Source organism: Lingula anatina, chromosome 1, assembly GCF_051362555.1.
Source record: "Lingula anatina isolate TDL-2025a chromosome 1, LinAna3.0, whole genome shotgun sequence".
In the NCBI taxonomy this organism is placed as follows: Eukaryota; Metazoa; Brachiopoda; class Lingulata; order Lingulida; family Lingulidae; genus Lingula; species Lingula anatina.
In genome coordinates this window covers 52,518,555-52,539,484 of record NC_141767.1, presented here as the reverse complement: position 1 = coordinate 52,539,484, position 20,930 = coordinate 52,518,555, and the positions used below count along the sequence as shown (strand labels likewise).

The following is a 20,930-nucleotide window of genomic DNA, read 5'->3' as shown; positions in this document are numbered from 1 at the left end:
GTCATTGCTCAACCTGTCCCTGCACTTGGGTTCAACGTTTTATTTTATTTTGAATTTGATGATTGAGTCAGAACGCCGTGTCTTCCTGTACATTTCAGAAGAAACTATCCACGCCAGGTACTTTTATTTGACGGGTTTTACAGTTTTTATGGTCTAAATTGGGAAAGATTAGTAGCTTGCAGGGTATGTAATATAGAAAACATCACTTTGTGGATTTACAAGCGCACACAATGTACCTTTATTCGTTATAATGACGCAATGGTTGGTCAGGAGCCATACTAAATTATGTTACACAGGTAAAGGCGAAAATCCTTACATTTACGAAAGTCAGTGTGACGTTTCCCGCGTTTGAGCGGAGTTAGATTTATAACTGGATTTAATTACTCTTAAATAAGAAAGATATTACAAATGTGTTAAAAACTCTTATAGGTATACAGGTTCTTTTTATCGAGATTTATTAGTGTCATTAGACAAACAAAATGGAAAGTACGCTTAAAAAAGTGAGCCCGAGGTTCATTTGTAATGTGCTGAATAATTGGTTGCGGCAAACTGGCGAGATGCTGGAACACGCCTCGTCACCTAAAAAGATATAATTATATATTCAGTGAAAATGAGCAAGGCAATAAAGTTGGTCATTTAGCCTGGAACTCATTAAATATGAAAAATCAAGTAGAATGGCATATGAAGTTAGATTGGTGATGTGTGTCAAACTCAGAAAAATGCACTTGAGTGAAAATCCATTAATCAATTAATAACTAATACCAAGCTCGTTATGCGAATGATAACATGCATAAATGAGTTTATTTCACCCCAATTCAGAGGTTATCAACTCATTAACTCCGCGTGGGATGATTTGAATTATCCCTCTAATTTAGTGAAAAAGAGCACAGTTTTAATTTTTCAATAGATTAAACATTACTGAAAGAATAGGTGCACTTCTGGTAAACAGTGGAAGACAGCTACTATCATTCCTGTGCCGAAGTCCAAAACAGTTTCTTGCCTAAACGATCTCCGTCCGGTTGCGTTGACCCAGTTCCAATGAAAATTCTAGAGAAACTTGTTCTGTCGTATATTAAAACCATTGTACCAGAGACACTTGATCCCTTTCAGTTTGCATATAGACGCAATAGAAGCGTAGATGACGCTCTTAGTATGTGCATACACAACATTTTAGAACACGCAGATAAGAAAAACACATACGCAAGGATCTTATTTATAGACTACAGCTCGGCTTTTAATACCATTATTCCACAAAAACTTTATGCTAAGCTTTTAAACGAACTGAAATTTCCTTCATTTTTATGCAGTTGGGTTTTAGATTTTTTATTAGACAGGAGACAAGCTGTGAAAGTGGGTACAAGTACTTCTGATATTGTGGTTTTAAATACAGGTGCGCCTCAGGGTTGTGTTCTGTCACCATGTCTGTACAGCTTGTTCACGTATGATTGTGTTTCATCTCATGAGAGTAATTGCATCGTGAAGTTTGCAGACGACACCACTTTAATTGGCTTAATAAGTGATAATGATGAGACCTGGTATAGAAACGATGTCAACTCAGTTGTACAATGGTGTAAAGACAACGATTTGTTACTGAATGTAGAGAAGACTAAGGAAATGATTGTTGACTTCAGAAAGAATAGAAATGTGAAAGAACCCATTCATATCAGTGGCACTGCAGTAAAGCAAGTAGCCAATTTTAGACTGCTGGGGGTAGAATTCAATAGCTCACTTACATGGAAGGACCACATAGACAAACAGTTAAAAAAAGCGAGGCAAAGGGTATATTTTTTAAGAAAGTTGAAGGATTTTACTTCAAATGAAATGATTTTAGCAAACTTTTACAAATGCGTTATAGAAAGTATATTAACATTTGCAATCATAGTATGGTATGGGCGGGCCACTGTAGAAGAACGCAAGCGTCTAGATATGGTCACATCAACGTGCGGCAATATCATCGGTCTGGAACTCCCCTCTCTAGGTGCCATCTATACTAATAGATCAGTAACAAAAACAGAGAAAATCGTGTCTGACTATACCCACCCCGCACATGGGCTTTTTAAATTTTTACCGAGCAACTGCAGGCTTTTAACTTTTAAGGGATCTAAAAGGTTTTTAAAGAGTTTTTACCCATCTGCTGTGTCTTATTTTAACAACAAAAATGGAAATTTATAATTTATTTATTTATAATTTGTAACCCGAATAGCAGTCCAATTTCCGTTTTATATGAATTTTATATTTATATATTAATGGCTGAATAAACTCTTATCTTATCTTATCTTAGTGTTACCCAAAGAACTAAAGGGGAAAAAAACAACCATTTTTCTTTTCACATCATGCTCGTTGATAGAAAGCAAAATATGGACCCTATCGCCGAACAGGTGAAATCTGTGCATGTTGTTTTAAACCTCTGCAGATAATCACTTGCATCAGGAATTTTATATATATTCATATAAATTAGTGACTACAAAGGTAATATATTAAAAGGAGTGTGAGAAAACGTTATCTGGCTTGAAATAGTCCACGAAACGGATTTTAGTCGCACTAAACATGTTAATTGTCAGCTTAGTCTTATCCATCCATTAAAAACACTACACAAGCACATTTTCTTACATGTATTACAGCGTACTGGTATATTTCTCCTTGCATGTTTTCAGATTCAATTTTTGTCCATAACTTCTAAAGTTTTAATGTTTAAAACGTGATATAATAATTATCAATTACAAAAGTCGCTCTATTTTCAACTAAAAAATGGATTACATTGAAAGGGAATAAACATAAAAGTTCCCCGTGTTTCTCTAGCGTGCTTTGGTGAATGCAGGAAAAAAGCATTGAGGAAAACGGACCGAAAACAACCAAAATACATTCAGTATGTTAATAATATCCTTGGAAACGGGGCCTTTCTACCGATAAAGAGTTTTAGTCTGGAATGGTGTTGTCATGCAGAGATGGGTACCAGAGAGCACATAAACAAAAAGCGTTTTCTTGACACTTATGATGTCTACGTACACGTCTTTGATAAAACGGTAAATGATCACAGGGCAAGGAGCTACATTTTTCGCATCTTTGAAAGTTCATTTCTCGCCTCCCCCCCTCTCTCTCTCTCGTGTTCGTTACCTTATTTTTTCCACCTTGCAACACACCGGCAGCTTGAGCTGAGGAACCCTGATTTGCAGTACCCCTCCGTATAGCCTCTCTTTCGGCATAGTCTGTTACAGCTAAATTTCCAGCAAGCGTCCGCTACATCGCCTAAAGAAAAAACAAAGCGACTTTTCTTAAAATAGTAACTTTAAAAACGTAGAGTGTACTGGAGAAAAAGAAAATAAAAATAACAATAAAAAGAAATAAAATGACTTCCCTTCTACTCTACTGCATTGTATAGGTCCATGAAAAAAATACAGAAAAAAACGATATATTTTATAGAGCATTTTAATTACTGAGTATTGAGTAGTCTGTAAACCATCAATTGCGCTTACCTAAAAGGGCGAAGAGAACGAGAAACAGTATCAAGAAGGTGACCTTGTAGGACTGCATTTCAGTGGGGTCCCTGTGTGTAAAAAAACATAGGCCAAATATTAAAACAAAACTTACGATTTAAAAAAAAAGAAAAACGGAATAAATTTAGCACCAAGGCATAATTGTAAAATGTCTACTCATAAGCCCACTTTTATACCCTAAATGTTCACACACACACACACACACACACACACACACACACACGCAATGCCATTCACTAGATTACCTGCAACTTTTCCAGTTTCAAAAATCAGCGCTCGCTTAGAATAGTGATTGAAACAGTTTGAAGTACAGGCTGTTTTTTTCATCCACCACTAACACTGTTGGTTTACAGTTATGCTCGAATAACGTGCTTTTATCTACCTATCAATGGGAGTAAATCATTGCGCTGGAATGAAAGGACAATTTTCAAACATATTAAGAGTAATAAATTAGACTGACTTAATTTCCTTATTTTTGTTACTTACGCCACTCTAGTCACGTACGTTAAATTATTATAAGAGCAGGACAAAACCAGGTTAGAGAGTGCGTGAGGGGTGGGGTGATGATGTATTTTTGCACACTGTGCATTCACCTGCGATCGATAGGCGAGGGAGCTATCATTAAGATATAGAAACACAGTAGACATTAAAAGAAGCAGTGCCATTCAATAGGCCTACCACAGTACTGAACCCCACGACCCCCAGTAGTTTTAAAAATTAATTTGAACGATCTTGACGCAACTTCAAGCGAGGAATGGGGCAACGTTGTGAGGTGTTGCATGTATCACTATCAAATACAGGGTTGCTACTTAATATGGAATATTTTTTATCATTGTTATTTTTGAGTGCTGATTAAATATTTTTTGGCTTGATTCATCAAAAAAGTATATCATTGAGTGAGAAAAATATCCAGTCTTCCATTGTGAGATATTTTGGTCAATAATATCAAATCTGACATAAGATGTCATTCAAAAGAAAAGAACACCCCCAGAAAACCATATCAACAGTTTGATGTCAGTATTAACTTTAAGCTATGATAAGTTACACAGTCAAAGAAATCATTACAGTAAATCATGAAAAGTCATCAATAGCGGGTATGACCTCCAGCAGCCGCTTGCAGCGCCCTCATCCTACATGCCATACCCTGTGACAAGTTTTTTAGAGTTTGGATGTGGATATCATTCCACGCAGTAATATTTGCCTGTCGCATTTCATCACTATTTACCGGCCGATGACCATAGCTATTAATTCTCTGAGTTACTTCCGCCCACAGATTTTCAATTGGGTTCATTACTGGGGAGTTTGCAGGCCAGGGCAGTTGCTGAACCTACTGGTTTTGAAGAAAAACAGTGATTCTGCGAGCTCGATGTGGGGTTGCACAGTCGTCTTGGTACACAAAGCTGTTCCTAAAGATGACTCTTACAAATCGAAGCATTGTTTGCTGTAGAATGTCTCTGTAGGAACCCTGGTTGAGGTTGCCTCCCAGAAAAACCAACTGGTTCTGGACACCGGCATGGAATGCTCCCCAAACAGAGACGTTACCACCCCCTGCTTGCACCCTAAGTAGTACACAATCATTGTTTTATGCCTCTTGTACACATCGGCGGACACGGATTCGACAGTCAACCCCCAAAATTCCATATCTGACCTCGTCACTGAAAACGACGTGATTCCAGTGTTTTGGCTGCAAAAGCACGTGGTCCCCAGCCCATTGCAGACGTCGCTGTATATGACCTGCTGTTAACAGTGGTTTACGTACTGGTCTTCGTGCAAAATAACCAGTTTGCTGTAATCTTTTGTTCACAAGGGACCTTGAAACGGGCGTTTGAAAGGCATTCTGCCACTCTTTTTTGAGGACACTGGTTGTCTTTGTACGACCAGCACGGGGCATTCTAAGGAGAAGGCGATCCTGTCTTCTTGGTGTGGTACGCGGACACCCTGGTGGAAGTATTGGAGTAGGTGCCCCTGCTGTAGCATTTGTTTGGAGGACTTTATTAACGGTTCCTGAAAAATGTTGAATTGTCTGGCAATGGCTATCCGTTTCAAGCCATTTTCTCTGAGAGCAAGAATCCCATAGTAAGCTGCGTTGCTTAGCTGTCGAACCATATCTTCTCTAAGGTAACTGACAAGTTTCAGAGCGATCCCTTTGTTGCTTCTCTAAATACACTCCAAAGATTGACCAAACCCATGCGCTTTTATACAAGGGCAGAAATTGCCGAAAAGACCACCCCTCACATTTCTGACCACAGAACATGCAACTGCTTACTTTAATTGTTTCGAAAGTTGCATGGTAATTAGGTAACACACCTGGCTACACATAGAGTGACCCCTCAGTTTTGGATACAAAATTAAATATTTTGTAGAACAATTTCTCGACAAAAAATAATATTCCATATTAAGTGGTAACCCTGTATATCGATCCTCAAAGGAAACGGTGTTAAAATTAGTTATAAAACGGGGAAGGGGGTAAAATTTACAGATAAACGTGTACAGCATTTTCCTGTTGAGTGTTTTCAGAGGTGGTATTTCACCTTCTCTCGATGTAACTCTTAGCCAGTCTACAGGTAGGTCAATCATTGATAACCAATCCTGCAAGTAGACGTGAAATGGTGTCCAGGATCAGAAGTAAAAAAGACGTCATGGGGTCTAAATTTAAGACTTACTATATTTGAGGTGTATTTCTCAAGACTCTGTCGTGGTTTCCAAAGTGACGCGCGGTAACATATTTTGCATTCTTAATGGCAAAATGAAGGAAAACATGCATGTAGGGGTATAACAGACTACGCTGAATTTTTCTTTTTTAGAATAGGCTCATAATAATAATAATAACATTATTATTATTATTATTATTATTATTATTATTATTAGGCCTATTATTATTTGTGCTTGGGATATGATACCAAAAATTAATAGGAGTGGGAGTAGTAGCCTACTGTAGAACTCAACTGTCAACCACGTTCAAACAGCATTTCCTCAAAATGTGACCATTCTGTTCAGTCTGGTTGAAAATTTCATTTGTTCCATATTAAACACTACCGGTATAGTGACGTTGCAAATCATTGTGTTGCTGCGATATATCCGAATGCTGTAAACTAACAATGAATTTGGCTTGTCTTGAAATATAGACTGCACGTGACTACTTCTCTTAAAGCTTCCGCCGAGATCCATTTGTGATTTTGTTGGAAATAGAAAACCAATTTACCATCATTTACGTGACTCGATTTCAGGACCCAGTAAAATATACAGTAGGTAAGGTCGATGCGAGGATCATGTTGTCCTGTTAAGTTGACTTTTAGGGCTATTACTTTCTGTTAATTGGTCAAATAAATATCGCCGGTGACACAGTTATTTCAGCACCATTTCAGTGACAGTGCCACTGTACACATTACATTGAACTTGAAGATGATAAACAAAATTTAAGTAATTTGTAGACCTCATGATGTGGCTTGTGTAAAGTGTAAGGACATGCAAAGTTGTTGTGCGATATGTCTGGTTTCTCTCTCAGACTCTCGATCACATCCTGCACATGCACACTCGATCGCGCGCACACCCTCCACATGCGGTGATATGCAGTGTACCGGTGTCACGTGAAGAAACCGTCGTCGTGAATAAACCGTTCTAACGGATTATTCACGCGGGGGTAGCAGTCTGTTGACTTACAGTAGGTAGCTGCACATACATTTCCAACATTTCCCCATAGAGAAAGTTATCAAACACACAATTTCTTTTTAGTGAAAATGACTGAACTCTGAATTGAAAGAACATTGTAGAGTGAAAAGATTTATACTACCAGTCTTAGATCTGCCACGTTTTTCACCCAGAGCAAAACAGTTCAGTCACGATCAAAAGCTCACTTCCAACATTCCCCCGTATACTGTAGTAATAAGATTATCAAATACATACTCTCTCATGACGAAAACCACTGAATTATGAATTGGAAAATCATAGTTCAGTGCAAACATAGCGCCTACTTAGGACGACATCGTCATACTGGAAGTTACTTCTTTCAATCTACCCTCAATGCGCATGTGCAGAACGGTTTCGTCACGGCATGGGTCTATCACGCCACACCGGAACTGGAGTGTAAGTGTTGACACATACACACGCACACACACACTGCCAGCCTTATTCACAATACAATGGATGACATATTTTAGTGATAAGTACAGCTGTAGATCTACCAGAAATGGCCAACAGATGCTCACAAAGACATATTTATTTAGCACGAAAATTCATGTGTTAGCACTCCTATTGTCGATTCTGATATGAACTGTCTGTGTTAGCACACAGTACATATCAGAATCGTCAATAGGAGTGCTAACGCATGAATTTTCGTGCTAATATTTATTGTGCAAGTAAGGCTAAATTGCTTTCGAACTCTTTTCAGTTGCAGTGCCCCATTTTATTGATTCTGATTTCAGAATATCTTTTCATTGTTAGGAAAACAGTGTGCAGTGACTGCTTGCAATCTAGACAGTATATATGTACAGTGTATGTTCAGAACCCTTAGACCTGGGTCTCTTTTGGTTAAGATTTGCCAGACACAGTAGCAGCTAGACATTGATACCAGTATGTCCAATTCATACACTGTATCTAAATACTGTATATAAATGTATGATTTGTTCAGCTGTTAGTAACAAATTTATATTTATTAACCTACCATGTTAAGTTGCTGCTCTATTTGTATACTAGTATGTAACTTGCCAGGACCTTACTAGTAAACAAATTGTTTATGTGTTAGACCTTCCATATTTAAAAGAAAATTCAGAACTTGAGATATTATACAATGACTGTTTTTTTTATTCTAGGAGAAAAAAAATCATAGCCATCATCTATAATTTTTAAAGTCATGGCCGATGACGAAGATGTAATGTTTGACAGGGCATCTCTATTGACTAACAAAGTTAAAACTTGGGAGAAAGGTGAAGGCAGATATTTCAAGACTGTCAGCCTTTGTATAGCCTTCATGGGACTTGTAAGTAGACCACTCTCAAGACAAATTTACAGTCAAGCTAGGTCTACCTTTGGTCTGGTCTCTAGCTTTGTCTCTACAGTATATAAGGTCCACCAAGGTTGGCTGGAAATGCACCTTGTAATAGTCACATACTTATTTTACATGCTTGTGCTGCTTGTGTGCAGCCCAGTATGGTTTTTACATGAATGTTGGAAGAAACAAGTTGCCTGTATCTTTTGCATGTTGTTTTGTCCATTTGGTTATTTAGCCATTTTAAAATCAATAAGCAGTTATCACAGAAATATTGTAGTTTCTTTGGTTTGTTGAAAATATAAAATGCATCCTATATTACAGGGAGCATGTATAGCCTTGCCAGGGCCAACACTCATAGACTTGAGAGAACAGGTTCAAACCACTGTCCAATATATAAGCTACATCTTCAGTGGCAGGTCAGCTGGCTATCTCGGTGGGTCAATCTTAGGTGGAATAGTGTTTGATCACATGAATCACCACCTGTTCCTAAGTGCCATCATGTTGCTGACTGCTGTTGCTACTTTCCTGTTACCTTTTGTGAAGAAGCTCTGGTTGTTGGCATTTGCCATGGCTGCTCAAGGTATAGCTATGGGATGCTTGGACACAGGTAATTTGATAATATTTACAAATAAGGGTATCATGTCACTGCATAGTATTCTTACCTAATTTTTCAAAGCCATCGTATTTTAAGATGATCTACTAAAAATAAGGTAGATGAAGAAAAATTTAAATAATTTTTTGCCAAATTTTAATTGGTTTTTAAGCTATAAGGGGAATAATTTATTTGGATGAACCATAAAAACTTTCCCCATCATCTCAAGTCTTTTGGATCTTTTTTTCTTTTGAACAACTTATGAAAATTTTGTTTTTTGAAATTTGTCAGTTTGCAGTTTTCAAGAAATTAATGAAACCTTGCATAGTCGAGACTTTATATTGTAGTTTTATTTTAAGGTATTTTGTTCACTCACAATGTAGTATCTGTGAATATGGTCTCTTGGCAGTGTGTCTGTTGTCTGTCTGTGACAGCAGGATTACTCAAGAAATACAAAATTGTTTTTCATTTCCCTACAGTACTGACAGTGTTCTCTAAGAAGTTTTAATGCATGATAGTTCTAATTTCCTTGTTGTTCTGCATGGTTAAATATATATATATATGAAATACAAAGTAAGTTAAACATAAATGTATCATATCTTAATGTTTTATTCCAGGTGGAAATGCACTTTGTCTCAGTATATGGGGAAAGCACAGTGGTCCTTATATGCAGGCCATGCATTTTGCATTTGGAATTGGTGCGTTTTTAGCACCTCTTGTAGCAGAGCCATTATTATCACATCCACCCAACAACATAAGTGTTTTAAACAATCTGTCAGAGAGAGAAATATATTCAGATGTCTCTCAAAGAGTGGAGAGGAATGCAATAAGTAATGAAACAACTCCTACAGTCTCAACTGTTAAACTGACTACACTATTTTCCTCCCCTGCAACTGAGCATCATAAAAAGCCAAAAAAAACAGAAAGTGAAAATCAATCACCAAATGCTGCTGATGCCACTATTGTTAAAGATGAGTTACATAAGGCCAGAGATTCAAAGAAAATATCTGTTTGGTCAGATCCAATCACTTCCACCAATGCTTATTTCTTATCCACATCATCTGCAACACCAAGTAAACCTCTCAGTTCTGAAACGAAATTAACAACAAACAGGCCCCCCACAACCACTCCCACCCCTGCAACCATTTTTTCCACTTTAACCAATACAACCCCTCACACTCCCCCTACAACCACCTCTGCCACCTCGACTATCACTACTACTACTACTACTACTACTACTACTACACCAACTGCCACTACAACCACTACTACTCCCCCCACAACCCTTTCCCCCACTAACACTAAAGTTGCTACCACACACACTACTACTACTACTTCTCCCCGTCCTCCTCCTACTACTACACCAACTGCCACTACAACTACTACTACTACTACTACTACTACTATTACTCCCCCCACCACCCTTTCCCCCGCTAACACTAAATTTGCTACCACACCCACACCATCCCAAAAACAGCTGCCCAACACTGTGTCCCCCTCTGACTCTGTAGTCCCAAGAGGAGAGGATAAAGACAACAGTTCTAATATAACAGTAACACCACATGCATCTGATGACATTTCTGATGTTACTAAGGAAACCAACAGTTCAGTAATAGGAGGCAGGATACAAGAGTTGTTGGAGACCATAAAGAGTGCTTCTAAAATGCAGTATGCTTACATTGGACTAGGCATTTTCTTGCTGCTGTGTTCTGCACTGTTCCTGGTAACATGCTGTAGTGAATACAGAAACCCACCTAGGGTTCAAAATGAAGAGATTGAAATATCTGACACACGCAAGGACCCATGGTGCTTCAAACTTCAGCTTCTGTTTCTGCTTTTCCTATTCTATGCTTTGTATGTGGGTTTAGAGATCTCATTTGGAGGATTGGTCACCACTTTTGCTTATGAAGACCTGCACTGGGACAAGCCGCGTGCTGTTCAGCTGGTGACCGTGTTCTATGGTGCACTCTCAGCTGCTAGGGGTCTGTCCATCTGTATCTCCAAGTTTATGAGGCCATCCCTGATGTTGGTGTTAGACTTAGGTCTATCTGCATTTTCTGTAACTATAATGATGTTTTTTGCTGAAAAGTATGAGATTGTGATGTGGTTGAGTACAGCATCATATGGTATGGGTTTAGCATCCATATTTCCAGCTGGAATATCCTGGGCAGAGAACTACATTCACTTATCTGGGAAAGCAACGTCTGTATTTGTAGTAGGAGCTGCCCTGGGAGAATTATTTTTTCCTCCCCTCTTGGGGTATTTTATCAAAGGGCACTCCATGTACTTTGTGTATATCACGTGTGGAGCCAACATATTGACTTGTGTGGTCTTTGTGATTATGTACAGATTGGCCTCTAGCAGAGGAGAGAGATATTTGAAGTTGCCGCAGAGACTTGAGTTTGACAATGATGCAGATGACACAATGGAGATGGAACACTTCGATAGCAAACCAACACATCCCTTATTACCTTCCTCCCCGGGCCATAGTCAAGCAAAGAAGAAAGTGACATTTGACATTAAAAAACTCAAAAATGGAGGAAAACAAGATTGATTATGACCTTGATAGAAATTGGGGTAACTAAACTCAATACCCCAAAAGGATTTTGGAGAATATTTTAGGGCCTTTTGTTACATCTGGGCAATATTATATGTTTGGGATGGTAGTTGTTAAGGGTGCTTTCTCTTTTTCCAGTTTTCTCTGTGTTGTATCTCTTGCTACTGTAATGCAATTCTGGGGTAGCGCTAGCAATTTTTTCCCTTAGCCAAATCACCACTTTTTTGTCAATTTGTTATCCAAATGGATCTAATTTGACTAAAATTAGTCAAATCAGGCCCTTTTTGTTTAGCCAATTTAAGTCAGTTTTAGCATTTGGCTAAATTGGCAAGTGTTACTCAGCAATTATAAAAATGTTATGTCATCTGACACATAAAAATGTAAGTGGAAATATTGTTCTTTTGTTGGAAATGTATGGGCACTGTGAACCATATTTATTCAAGAAGGTATTGAAGGGAATATCTTGAGCAATGGTGTAAAATATTATTTTGAGAGTTCAGGTTCTAATAATGTTAATACTCTTCTATGTTCATCATTGTTGTCCCCGATAAACGGATTTTATGTTATTTGCTTTAACTGCATGCACAAATCTATTTTTAATCAAATTGCTTTAAAGCAAACTACTACACAATTATGCAAATATAACAAGATACATGAAGTCTATTGGAAGAAAATAACTTATTTTTTTACATTTTATGGTTGTTAAGTTAGGTATGAGTCTTTTGTTAAGTTATACAACTTGTATTGTATAAGTGAAATTCACTGTTTAAGTAGTTTAATTGTTGCATAATAAATGTGGTATTAAAGTACACAGGAAACGCCATCATGAATGCAGAAATATTACTTAATAGTATGTTGGAAAATAACAGTATATATACTGTGACACTATAACAAATAAAAATTAACATGTATGAGTGTTTTTATGTACAGACACAGATGTGTCTGTACATATTGCCATCACCTGCGTCTGTCGTCGCCATCGCCGATGCCGTCGCCGTGCACTTTCCTTGTAAACACGATAAGTGGAGGACAGTTTTACTTTTTGGCTTTATATTTACAGAGCTGATAGATATTCATAAAACGCAGGTCAAGTTCGAAAACCAGCATGATCGGGCCATTATTGTAGAAGTTATGCTGTTTTTTCACTTTTCAGCATATATGCAACCTTGTAAACACATTTTAAGGAAAATCGTTAGGCCTGTTGTCATGAAACTCACAGGAGTAATCAATCTTACTAAAATGCAGGCCAAGTTCGAAAATCGGCATGATCGGGCCACTATTTTAGTAGTTATGCTGTTTTTTCATTTTTCAGCATATATGCAACACTGTAAACACAATATAAGAAAAACAGATAGGCCAATTGTCATTAAACTCACAGGAGTGGTCAATCTTACTAAAACGCAGGTTGAGTTCGAAAATCAGCATAATCGGGGCATTATTTTAGAAGTTATGCTGTTTTTTCACATTTTCTCAGATTCAACTCTTAGGCATGTAAACAGTCTCATTATTGAACTAATAAGATACGTAAAAGTGTTTGTTTGACATTTCCTGCATCTTTACAACATTGTTAGTTGATTATGTAAAAATGATGGTAAACTTGTTATTGTGTATTGTGTAATAGTGTCAAAAATGGAAATAAACTCATATCATTGCAGTTTGTCAGATTCAATCATTCACTATGTTCAGAATCTCAGAATGGAGGAAATTGGACATTTAACACTGTTGTATTGATATTTTCCCATCTCATCAATTTTCTTAGTTGGGCGAATAAAAATGGCAGTAACCTGTTAATTTTGTTTTATGTTAAAAAAATTGTTAAAAATGGAAAAAAAAAAACATTTCAGAATAGTGCTGTCTTGTTTACATTTTGGCATTTTCAAGTTGTGACTTTGAAGTTTCATGGGCCTGAAGACCTTTGCTAGTCACATTTTCTGAATATCCATGATACTTATATTTTATTATTAAAAATTGATGGTCATTATGCTGTTAAACATTATGTAATATTGCATCAAAATTTGAAAAAAAAAACTATTTTGGGCACTGCTCCCATGATGACCATTTAAGAAAAACCATGTCACTTACTGTTCTCAAACTTACAGGAAAGAAACATGGGACTAAAATACAGCTTCAGTAGGCAATGCAGAATGTTTGGTAATTCTTACTGCCAGTTAAACAGTTTTTTGTGAAAATTTAATTTTTCACATATTGGCATTTTCAAGGTGTGACTTTGAAGTTCCACGGGCTTGAAGACCCATGCTAGTCACATTTTCTAAAAATCCATGATACATATATTTTATTATTAAAAATTGACGGTCATTATGCTGTTAACCATTATGTAATATGGCATCAGAATAGAAGAAAACACAATTTTGGGTGCTACTGCCGTGATGACCATTATGGGAAAACCATGTTACTTATGATTGCCAAACTTTCAAAAAAGAAATACAGGACTAAAATGCAGCCTGAGTTGGAAAAGCAGTCTTATTGGCTTCTTTTTCTGGAAGTTATACATTTTCAAAGTGTGAACTTGAACTCCCATGGGCCTGAAGCCTTATGCTTGTTACACATTTTACTTACATTGGTATTAACTGTTGAGCATAATTAAAATTTGATGTTGAATTTGCAGTTTAACATAATGTACTTTTGCATCAGAATTGACAGTAGCCTATTTTGTGCATAGTAATTTCCTGCTTTTTGTCTGTACATTTGACAGCTTTGCTGCCTTGTTTTTTATTTGTGTGTAATTCAGGAGGGAATTGTTTTTGCAAAAATGTTAAGTAATGTTTGCAAGAAGTATATAATGACTTTTAAGGTGAAGAAGGGGCATATTAAGCATCTATTGTCAGCAAACACCTTTTATGATAGAGAAATCCAGTAAGTTCCACTATTTGATAAAGAAAAATGCAGCTTGACATCTTTGAATGGGCAGCACATATGTAGCTAATATTTATTTTGTTTGTTGTTTAATTAAAATGAAATAAAAAGAAGCAAAAGAATTTTGTTTTATTTCACATTAAATGACAGCGTTATGCACTAAGGAATCGCCATTAAAATATTGCACAGTTGAAACCTGTTTATTGCACGACAATGATCAGTAGTGTCGCGCCAATACAAGCAAACCAAGGAGTAAGAGTGATTTTTGTGTAATGCAATACAATGGAACGAATTTCTCAGAATCTAATAGATTGTTAGCATCTGATATGCCTGCTTGCGCTAGGCCCTTAAAATATCCCAAAGTTAGTATAAGAACATGATGCCATTCTTAATATGTAAAGTAAATTTACCTTTTTATTTTTGAGTTGCATTATCTAATTTGGTGAAATTTGATGGAAAGTGAACTAACAGGGGAAGGAGTATTTTGAAAAGTGCAAAACCATTTACCAGGTACGTTTTATTGAAAAAGAAATATGCATACCATTCTAGTGAGACTCCCCAGGGGGATGGATCGATCTAAAAATATGTGGGAATGCAGTCTAAGAGATTTAGAGATTTAGATCGATCTAAAGATTAAGTTTTAGATCGACCTAACTCCCTGGGGGTTCATGCTAAATTGCACTCAGCCGAGCGGGCACCATAGTTAATTACCCCATTACAGCTTTTAGTAGGCGGGACAGACGCTTAAGCCGGCCAAGCTGACAGTAATCTAGTGAGACTCCCCACAGGGATAGATCGATCTAAAAATCTATGGAAATGGGGTGTTATATTCACAATCTTACTGCAACCTTGGGTTTGACCTTTTTTCCTTACGATTTTGTTATAAATTTTAATTATCTCAAAAAAAAAAAAAAAAAAAAAATATATATATATATATATATATATATATATATATATATATATATATATGTTGAGGACTCTTGTTTCTTGCATTTTGCAGACTTTATCAAATACAACAATAGAGATAGTGCCCATTTTTCATACGAACGCGCCTACTACAGCTACTGGCGCTATCGCCTCTCAGATCCCCCAGTCTTACGTTATATATTCTATGTCAGTATTGTTACGTTTTTCACCCGAAGAAACCAAAGCAGACGACGTTACTTTTTCTTGCAAATTCACTTTCTGTTTATTGAAACTAAGTTACAATCAATGACTAGTAAGTAGGTGCTCTAAATCTAAGTTTGAAGAATTCAGTACCCTGCTAATAGTGATCTAACGATGCTCTTATACTAATACTGCTACTCTCTCTATAGTCTGAGAGTGCGCCCCTATTTATACACCTCTGCGGTCACTCTCTGACCGTCTCCAGTTGGCTATTTTCAGCCATGCACTGTTTAACCCCTCGAAACTTTCTAACTTACAGGACAATAATTTGTGAGCAGGAGAATTCTGCGGTATATAATTTTGGCGAGTAAATCCCCTATACAACCTTAAAATAGATCTTATACTTATTCTTAATATCTATAGTATATGTGTCTTGATTATATAAAGAAGAGGGTCCCACTGCATATTTTCGTTACTCGTGAAGGTCACTTTTCATTTCTCGATCGCGAGATGCATGAAACGTTCATATTTATTGAGCGTTGTCCGTGAAGTACCCAGTTCCCGTGACTGTGATTCGTGATTTTCAGGATTTTCTACTCGCATTGTCAATGAGATATGAATGAAGTTTCATTTACATTGATTTGGCAATTGATAATTTTCTTTCCAGTGAAGTGTGATTCCTACCTCCCCCCCCCTCCCCCCCCCCCTCCCCACTCAATAGGACTCTCAAATAGATATTTCTGAAACAAAGCGTAAAAAGCGGTTTGAGAGGGCCAATGACAGAGAGCGACAGAAAGGAAGAGTTGTATCGATAATTTTTTTCACTAAAAGAGAGTTACAGTGAGACGACTCCCACCGTGCTTCATTTAGGACGAAAAAAGTAAATGACACGAAACTGCTGGATTAGATTCGGCAAAACATTTCCAAAAGTATTGGAAGGAAAATCCGTGTTTTTTGTTTTTTCGTTTGCAGCAAATTCCAAGAAAAGTAGTGTTGTTTTCTGCTTACCAGTTCCTCTTTGGAAGTTATCCAGGCACAAAACTGTATCCTGAAGCTACGTATACGAGTACATTTGCACTCTGCCTAGCTTACAAAAAATGATTCGAAGTCAGCCTACACTGTAGGTGTTTTTTAAAGGGGGATAAGACAACATAAGACAGAGAGGGATAAGACAGAGACATTAATTTCTGCTGGTTAACTTTTTTATCGCTTTCAAAAACATCATTACTGTAAAGGTGAATGTTCCTTTACGTTGAGTAAATTTTAATTGCGTCAGATTTAAATTTGCTAGCTTTCTCTTTCCTTTCGCTGGGGTTGTTTTTTACCTAACTTAATACATGCCTAGGCTCCTTGTTGTTCCAAGCCTTGAGAATTCTCCCAGGCGGATGGGCCCGACTCTCTCTTATGTCCTTGACTTGAAGGCGCAGCGTCTTAGAAACAATACAGAAAAACATCCTGGTTTGACCTATAAAATGTCAACGCTAAGCCACATTTTCAGAACTAACTACAAGCCTTTTATTTGTGTGAAAAGACGTTTTTATACAGCTTTGCCTGCATCAGCCGAGAAATCCCACAAAGTAAGTGCCATATTGCTATTCTTTTCACTCAAATTGCGAGATATTGCCGGCCAAATAACAATGTAAACATCTTACTGCTTTTAAACAATTGGCTCTTTATACTTGTAATTTACAGGAACCTTCATGGAGACCAAGGTTTTCACTCTCTTTGCGTTCCTGGTTGCAATGACAACTGTGTGCAGCGCCGCATCCTTAAGTGAGTAGAAATATATTAATGCGGTAGTACATGTATATAATTACATAGAATTATGAGAGAACTGTTTCGAATGGACGAGGTCTGTAAAGATCATCCCAGCAAACACAAAATATTTTAACAAGTTAAAGCCAAAAAATCATGTTTAAAACATTTATGTTGAGTAAAATTGCTACACACACACACCTATGTAAACATTTACGTTTATTTTCTAATTATAAATATAGTGGGAGTCTTTCTTTTGAAATATTTTAAGTTTTCTCTTGTACTTCATTGTACTTAACGCTTGGTTAAGGTGATTTTAAGACTTTTGACCTTATTTATCTATCTATTTTAATTAGCCGATGATTTTGATCGTCAAAAGCGCAGTGTGTGGGATGTTGGCGGGAGTTACACCTGTAACCCTGATCCTAATTGCGCAGGCAGCGGTTTCACCGGAACAATTACGATCAATTACCAAAATTGCCGCTGCAGAGGAACACAGCTGTGTTGCGTGCAGATTACAGGGAGAGGAACATATGGACGACCGCCCACTCCCCCTCCACGTAGCTTCGGTGGGTTTGGCAGTAGAAATCATGGTGGTTTCGGTACACGTGGTGGATTCGGCGGTGGATGGCGTGGTTAAATGACGTGAAAACACAACTAGCATGTGTTAGGACACTGATTAATTGTATTTAATAGTCAAAATGGTGCCATTGACGTATAACTACATCTTTACACTTTTCTTGTTGCTGTTTATGTTCTCTTATGAAGTATAAAATCATTCCGATGTGCGTGAACGCCGCAAACCTGCTACATGCTGTTTTTTCAAGAAAATAAATCTGTTTCGAAAAATCTGTCTATTGCCTTTTTAAAAATTCTTTTAAATAACGTCTTTTAATGCAAAGCCTTTTAATACAAAGCCTCTGAACTTGAGCTTTTCCCAACGAACAAAAATAAAATGATAAAACAAAATTTAAAAAAACGCAAGAAAAATTAGAGATGAAAGGTGTCATCCATCAAAATGGCAGGAAAATGGGTGGGAAATAAGCAAGGGCTCAAACTCAACAAACTTTGTATTAAACGGAGTACATATCGAACCTTTCTACACATGCCTGATTATAAAATATATAATTTTCTGAAATTTATCCTTATTTCCATGGCAACCGTTGCAAAATTTCAATAGCAATCAATACTATTTTTTATTCTTCAACTTTAAGGCTTCAAAATCACTGTCCAAAGGCTACTTCTGGATGAAAATGACGCTAAAAATACGCCATCATTAAAAACAAAAATAATGGTTTCTAATTCATCTGGTGCTATGGAAACTGCCATTATGATGTCTGTTTCTATGGTAACAGTTTGAATATTTTTTTTTACATATTATCATGAGTTTTTAAACTGAATATGAAGTGGGAGACACTCTTGGTACTCAATATATGAATTTAAGTAGAATAGTTAACAAGTACAACGCCACTATTGCCATGGCAAACAATATTACAATGGCAAATTGCATATATATACGATTTTAAGGTTTAACTAGTATAAAATGCCAACATGCACAATGAAAATAAGTTATATCGGATTTTGGGAAGTTACCATTTTGCCAAAAAAACTTTAATTGATATTGGACACTATAGGAGCGAGGTAATACAAAACTAGTGAGGTTTTTTGGAGAGACTGCCATTACATAATGGCAGTTCAGGAATTTTATTTTCATTTATTATTTTTTTAGCTCAGATAAGAGGCTGTCAGAACGTCACCTTTGTCTTAGCATTTGTCACTGATTAGTGCCTACCTCGGTGTAATAGGTGAATAAGTGTGATTATGTGTGGAATTTCATGTCAGATGGACATATAGACGTCTAAAATTGTCACAATATTTTAAAAAAGATACAACTTTGCACAGCAGTCGTGGATCAGTACGGTTCAGTTGTCAGTTGCGAACTACTTCCTGGTTTTCACAAGGTCCTTCAAAGACTCTAAAACATCGTTATAATTGCAGCACATACCATAAAACACCCAAAAATACTTAGATATGGGCGTAATAGATTGCATACATGCAAAATTCCACATGACAACGATTAATAGCCTCCCGGGAATTATTTTCTCTTGACGCTTTGTTGCGACGGCGGTCGATGCTGCATATATTTCAAAACAAATTGTCTGCAAATTAAGCACAATTTTTCACCCTTAAAATCCGTGACACGTTTTCATATCATGCTCTAATTATTTCTACAAGTATCCCTGTCCCAAATGCATAAAGATAAATTGTTATCTTACCGTGTTGTTAGAAAAACTACTTTTTTCTCCGAGTTCACGTCTTTACTCCCGTTCACCTCCAACTAAAAATGAACACATAGCTTCGCGTCTTACACCACTACACGTCACTTTAAAGTTTGTTTTCCTCATTTGGTGGTTTTAGGAGGAATAAAAATAGGGAGAATAAAAATAGGGAAAACATTTAAAAAATAAAAAATATAACATAGGCCTACTCTACCCTCTACCAAGGTTACAGATTTTTAACCAGATATTCACAGATGTGCCTCTGGCTAATTCATGACAGAAAGGTGCGCGTTATTTATCAATTGACGGTCCTGGTATTTATCTACAGCCCTGGCCTACTCCCCGAATTTTCATTTCTGTCTAATGTGGCTGCGCAGGCGTCTGTCATGAACTTTATTTACTTTATTACTAGTACACTATACCCCATTTATAAAGTAGGCCTACATTCGGACTATCGAACCTTCGGACTAATGAACCATCTAACGGACTAACGGACTATCGAGACACACCCGACCTGACCTCCCTAACGGAATTAAAATGATTAGGTCAAATTGGAAAAATGATACATTATTGTTTTAAGGCTGCATATAGTGTACATTATCTGCTAATGTCTCTTCTTTTTAAAATTAAAATATGCATATTAAAATATGCGAGAAGTTATTTAGGCCTACATCTTACCTCCAAGAAAAAAACTTTTTTGGACATTACAGTGAGGCATTGATAAGTAGGCGTAACAAAAAAGTTATGGAACAGATTGAGAAGGTATGGAACAGACTGAAAGCAAAAGTTGCTTTACGCGGCAGATTGATGTGCTGCTTGGTAAAAGCACTATCGGGAAATGTAGGCCTAGTTCAACGCAGATATGTAGGCCTAGTTTTTGTGTTAACAATAGGCCTAGTCTACATTCATTTGATCACAAAAAAATGAACTTTACACAATTAGAGATAGGGGATGTATCGAAAACATTTTTATGATTAGGCATTGCGTATAGGCCTACCAGCCAACAATGCGGTTAATGTGCATTCCTATTATTATTATTATTAGGCCTACTTTTTTTTGTTAAAGTAAAAACTTTATACAGTGGGGTGATATGCCTATATAGGCCTATACAGGGGCGGATTCAGGATTATTTGAAGGGTGCGAAGTCGACCCTTCTCCACCCCTTCCCTCCCCCCCCCCCTCCCCCCCCAAATTGGCGTGCGGTTCGGGGTTTGCTGAAAGGGGGGTCCCCGAAAATTTTTGGTATTTTAGAGGGCAAACGGTGCCATTTGGTACGGTTTAGAAC

General features: G+C 37.1%; 2 protein-coding genes and 1 long non-coding RNA gene across 6 annotated transcripts; 2 read left to right on the top strand and 1 right to left on the bottom strand.

Moving 5' to 3' along the window:
• Positions 1-214: 214 nt before the first annotated feature.
• Positions 215-19,734, bottom strand: LOC106160808 (uncharacterized). The gene is made up of 5 exons (XR_001238166.2): positions 19,643-19,734; positions 3,740-3,901; positions 3,474-3,544; positions 3,115-3,246; positions 215-579 (listed from the first exon to the last, which is right to left on the bottom strand). It is a non-coding gene; the product is annotated as an uncharacterized LOC106160808 (long non-coding RNA).
• On the top strand, positions 6,561-11,807 carry LOC106164526 (sodium-dependent glucose transporter 1A-like). Of its 4 annotated transcripts, none has more exons than XM_087001906.1 (5): positions 6,561-6,743; positions 7,935-8,063; positions 8,303-8,469; positions 8,803-9,088; positions 9,691-11,807. In XM_087001906.1, exons 3-5 carry the CDS (start codon positions 8,344-8,346, stop codon positions 11,625-11,627), a joined length of 2,349 nt encoding a protein of 782 aa, XP_086858032.1. In that variant the 5' UTR covers positions 6,561-6,743; positions 7,935-8,063; positions 8,303-8,343; the 3' UTR covers positions 11,628-11,807. The 4 variants fall into 4 exon arrangements, with proteins under 4 accessions (XP_086858032.1, XP_023930621.2, XP_086858034.1 ...); XM_024074853.2 differs by having other exon boundaries at positions 7,916-8,063; XM_087001908.1 differs by lacking the exon at positions 7,935-8,063 and having other exon boundaries at positions 6,561-6,739.
• On the top strand, positions 17,031-18,219 carry LOC106164527 (uncharacterized). Its single transcript, XM_087001916.1, has 3 exons — positions 17,031-17,188; positions 17,304-17,384; positions 17,723-18,219. Exons 2-3 carry the CDS (start codon positions 17,312-17,314, stop codon positions 18,004-18,006), a joined length of 357 nt encoding a protein of 118 aa, XP_086858042.1. The 5' UTR covers positions 17,031-17,188; positions 17,304-17,311; the 3' UTR covers positions 18,007-18,219.
• Positions 19,735-20,930: the final 1,196 nt, after the last annotated feature.

Coding starts and splice junctions, on each gene's coding strand:
- LOC106164526 (XM_087001908.1), top strand. CDS start 8,344: ATGGCCGATGACGAAGATGTAATGTTTGACAGGGCATCTCTATTGACT. Junction 8,470..8,802: donor GTATAGCCTTCATGGGACTT/GTAAGTAGACCA, acceptor CCTATATTACAG/GGAGCATGTATAGCCTTGCC. Junction 9,089..9,690: donor TATGGGATGCTTGGACACAG/GTAATTTGATAA, acceptor GTTTTATTCCAG/GTGGAAATGCACTTTGTCTC.
- LOC106164527 (XM_087001916.1), top strand. CDS start 17,312: ATGGAGACCAAGGTTTTCACTCTCTTTGCGTTCCTGGTTGCAATGACA. Junction 17,385..17,722: donor GTGCAGCGCCGCATCCTTAA/GTGAGTAGAAAT, acceptor TATTTTAATTAG/CCGATGATTTTGATCGTCAA.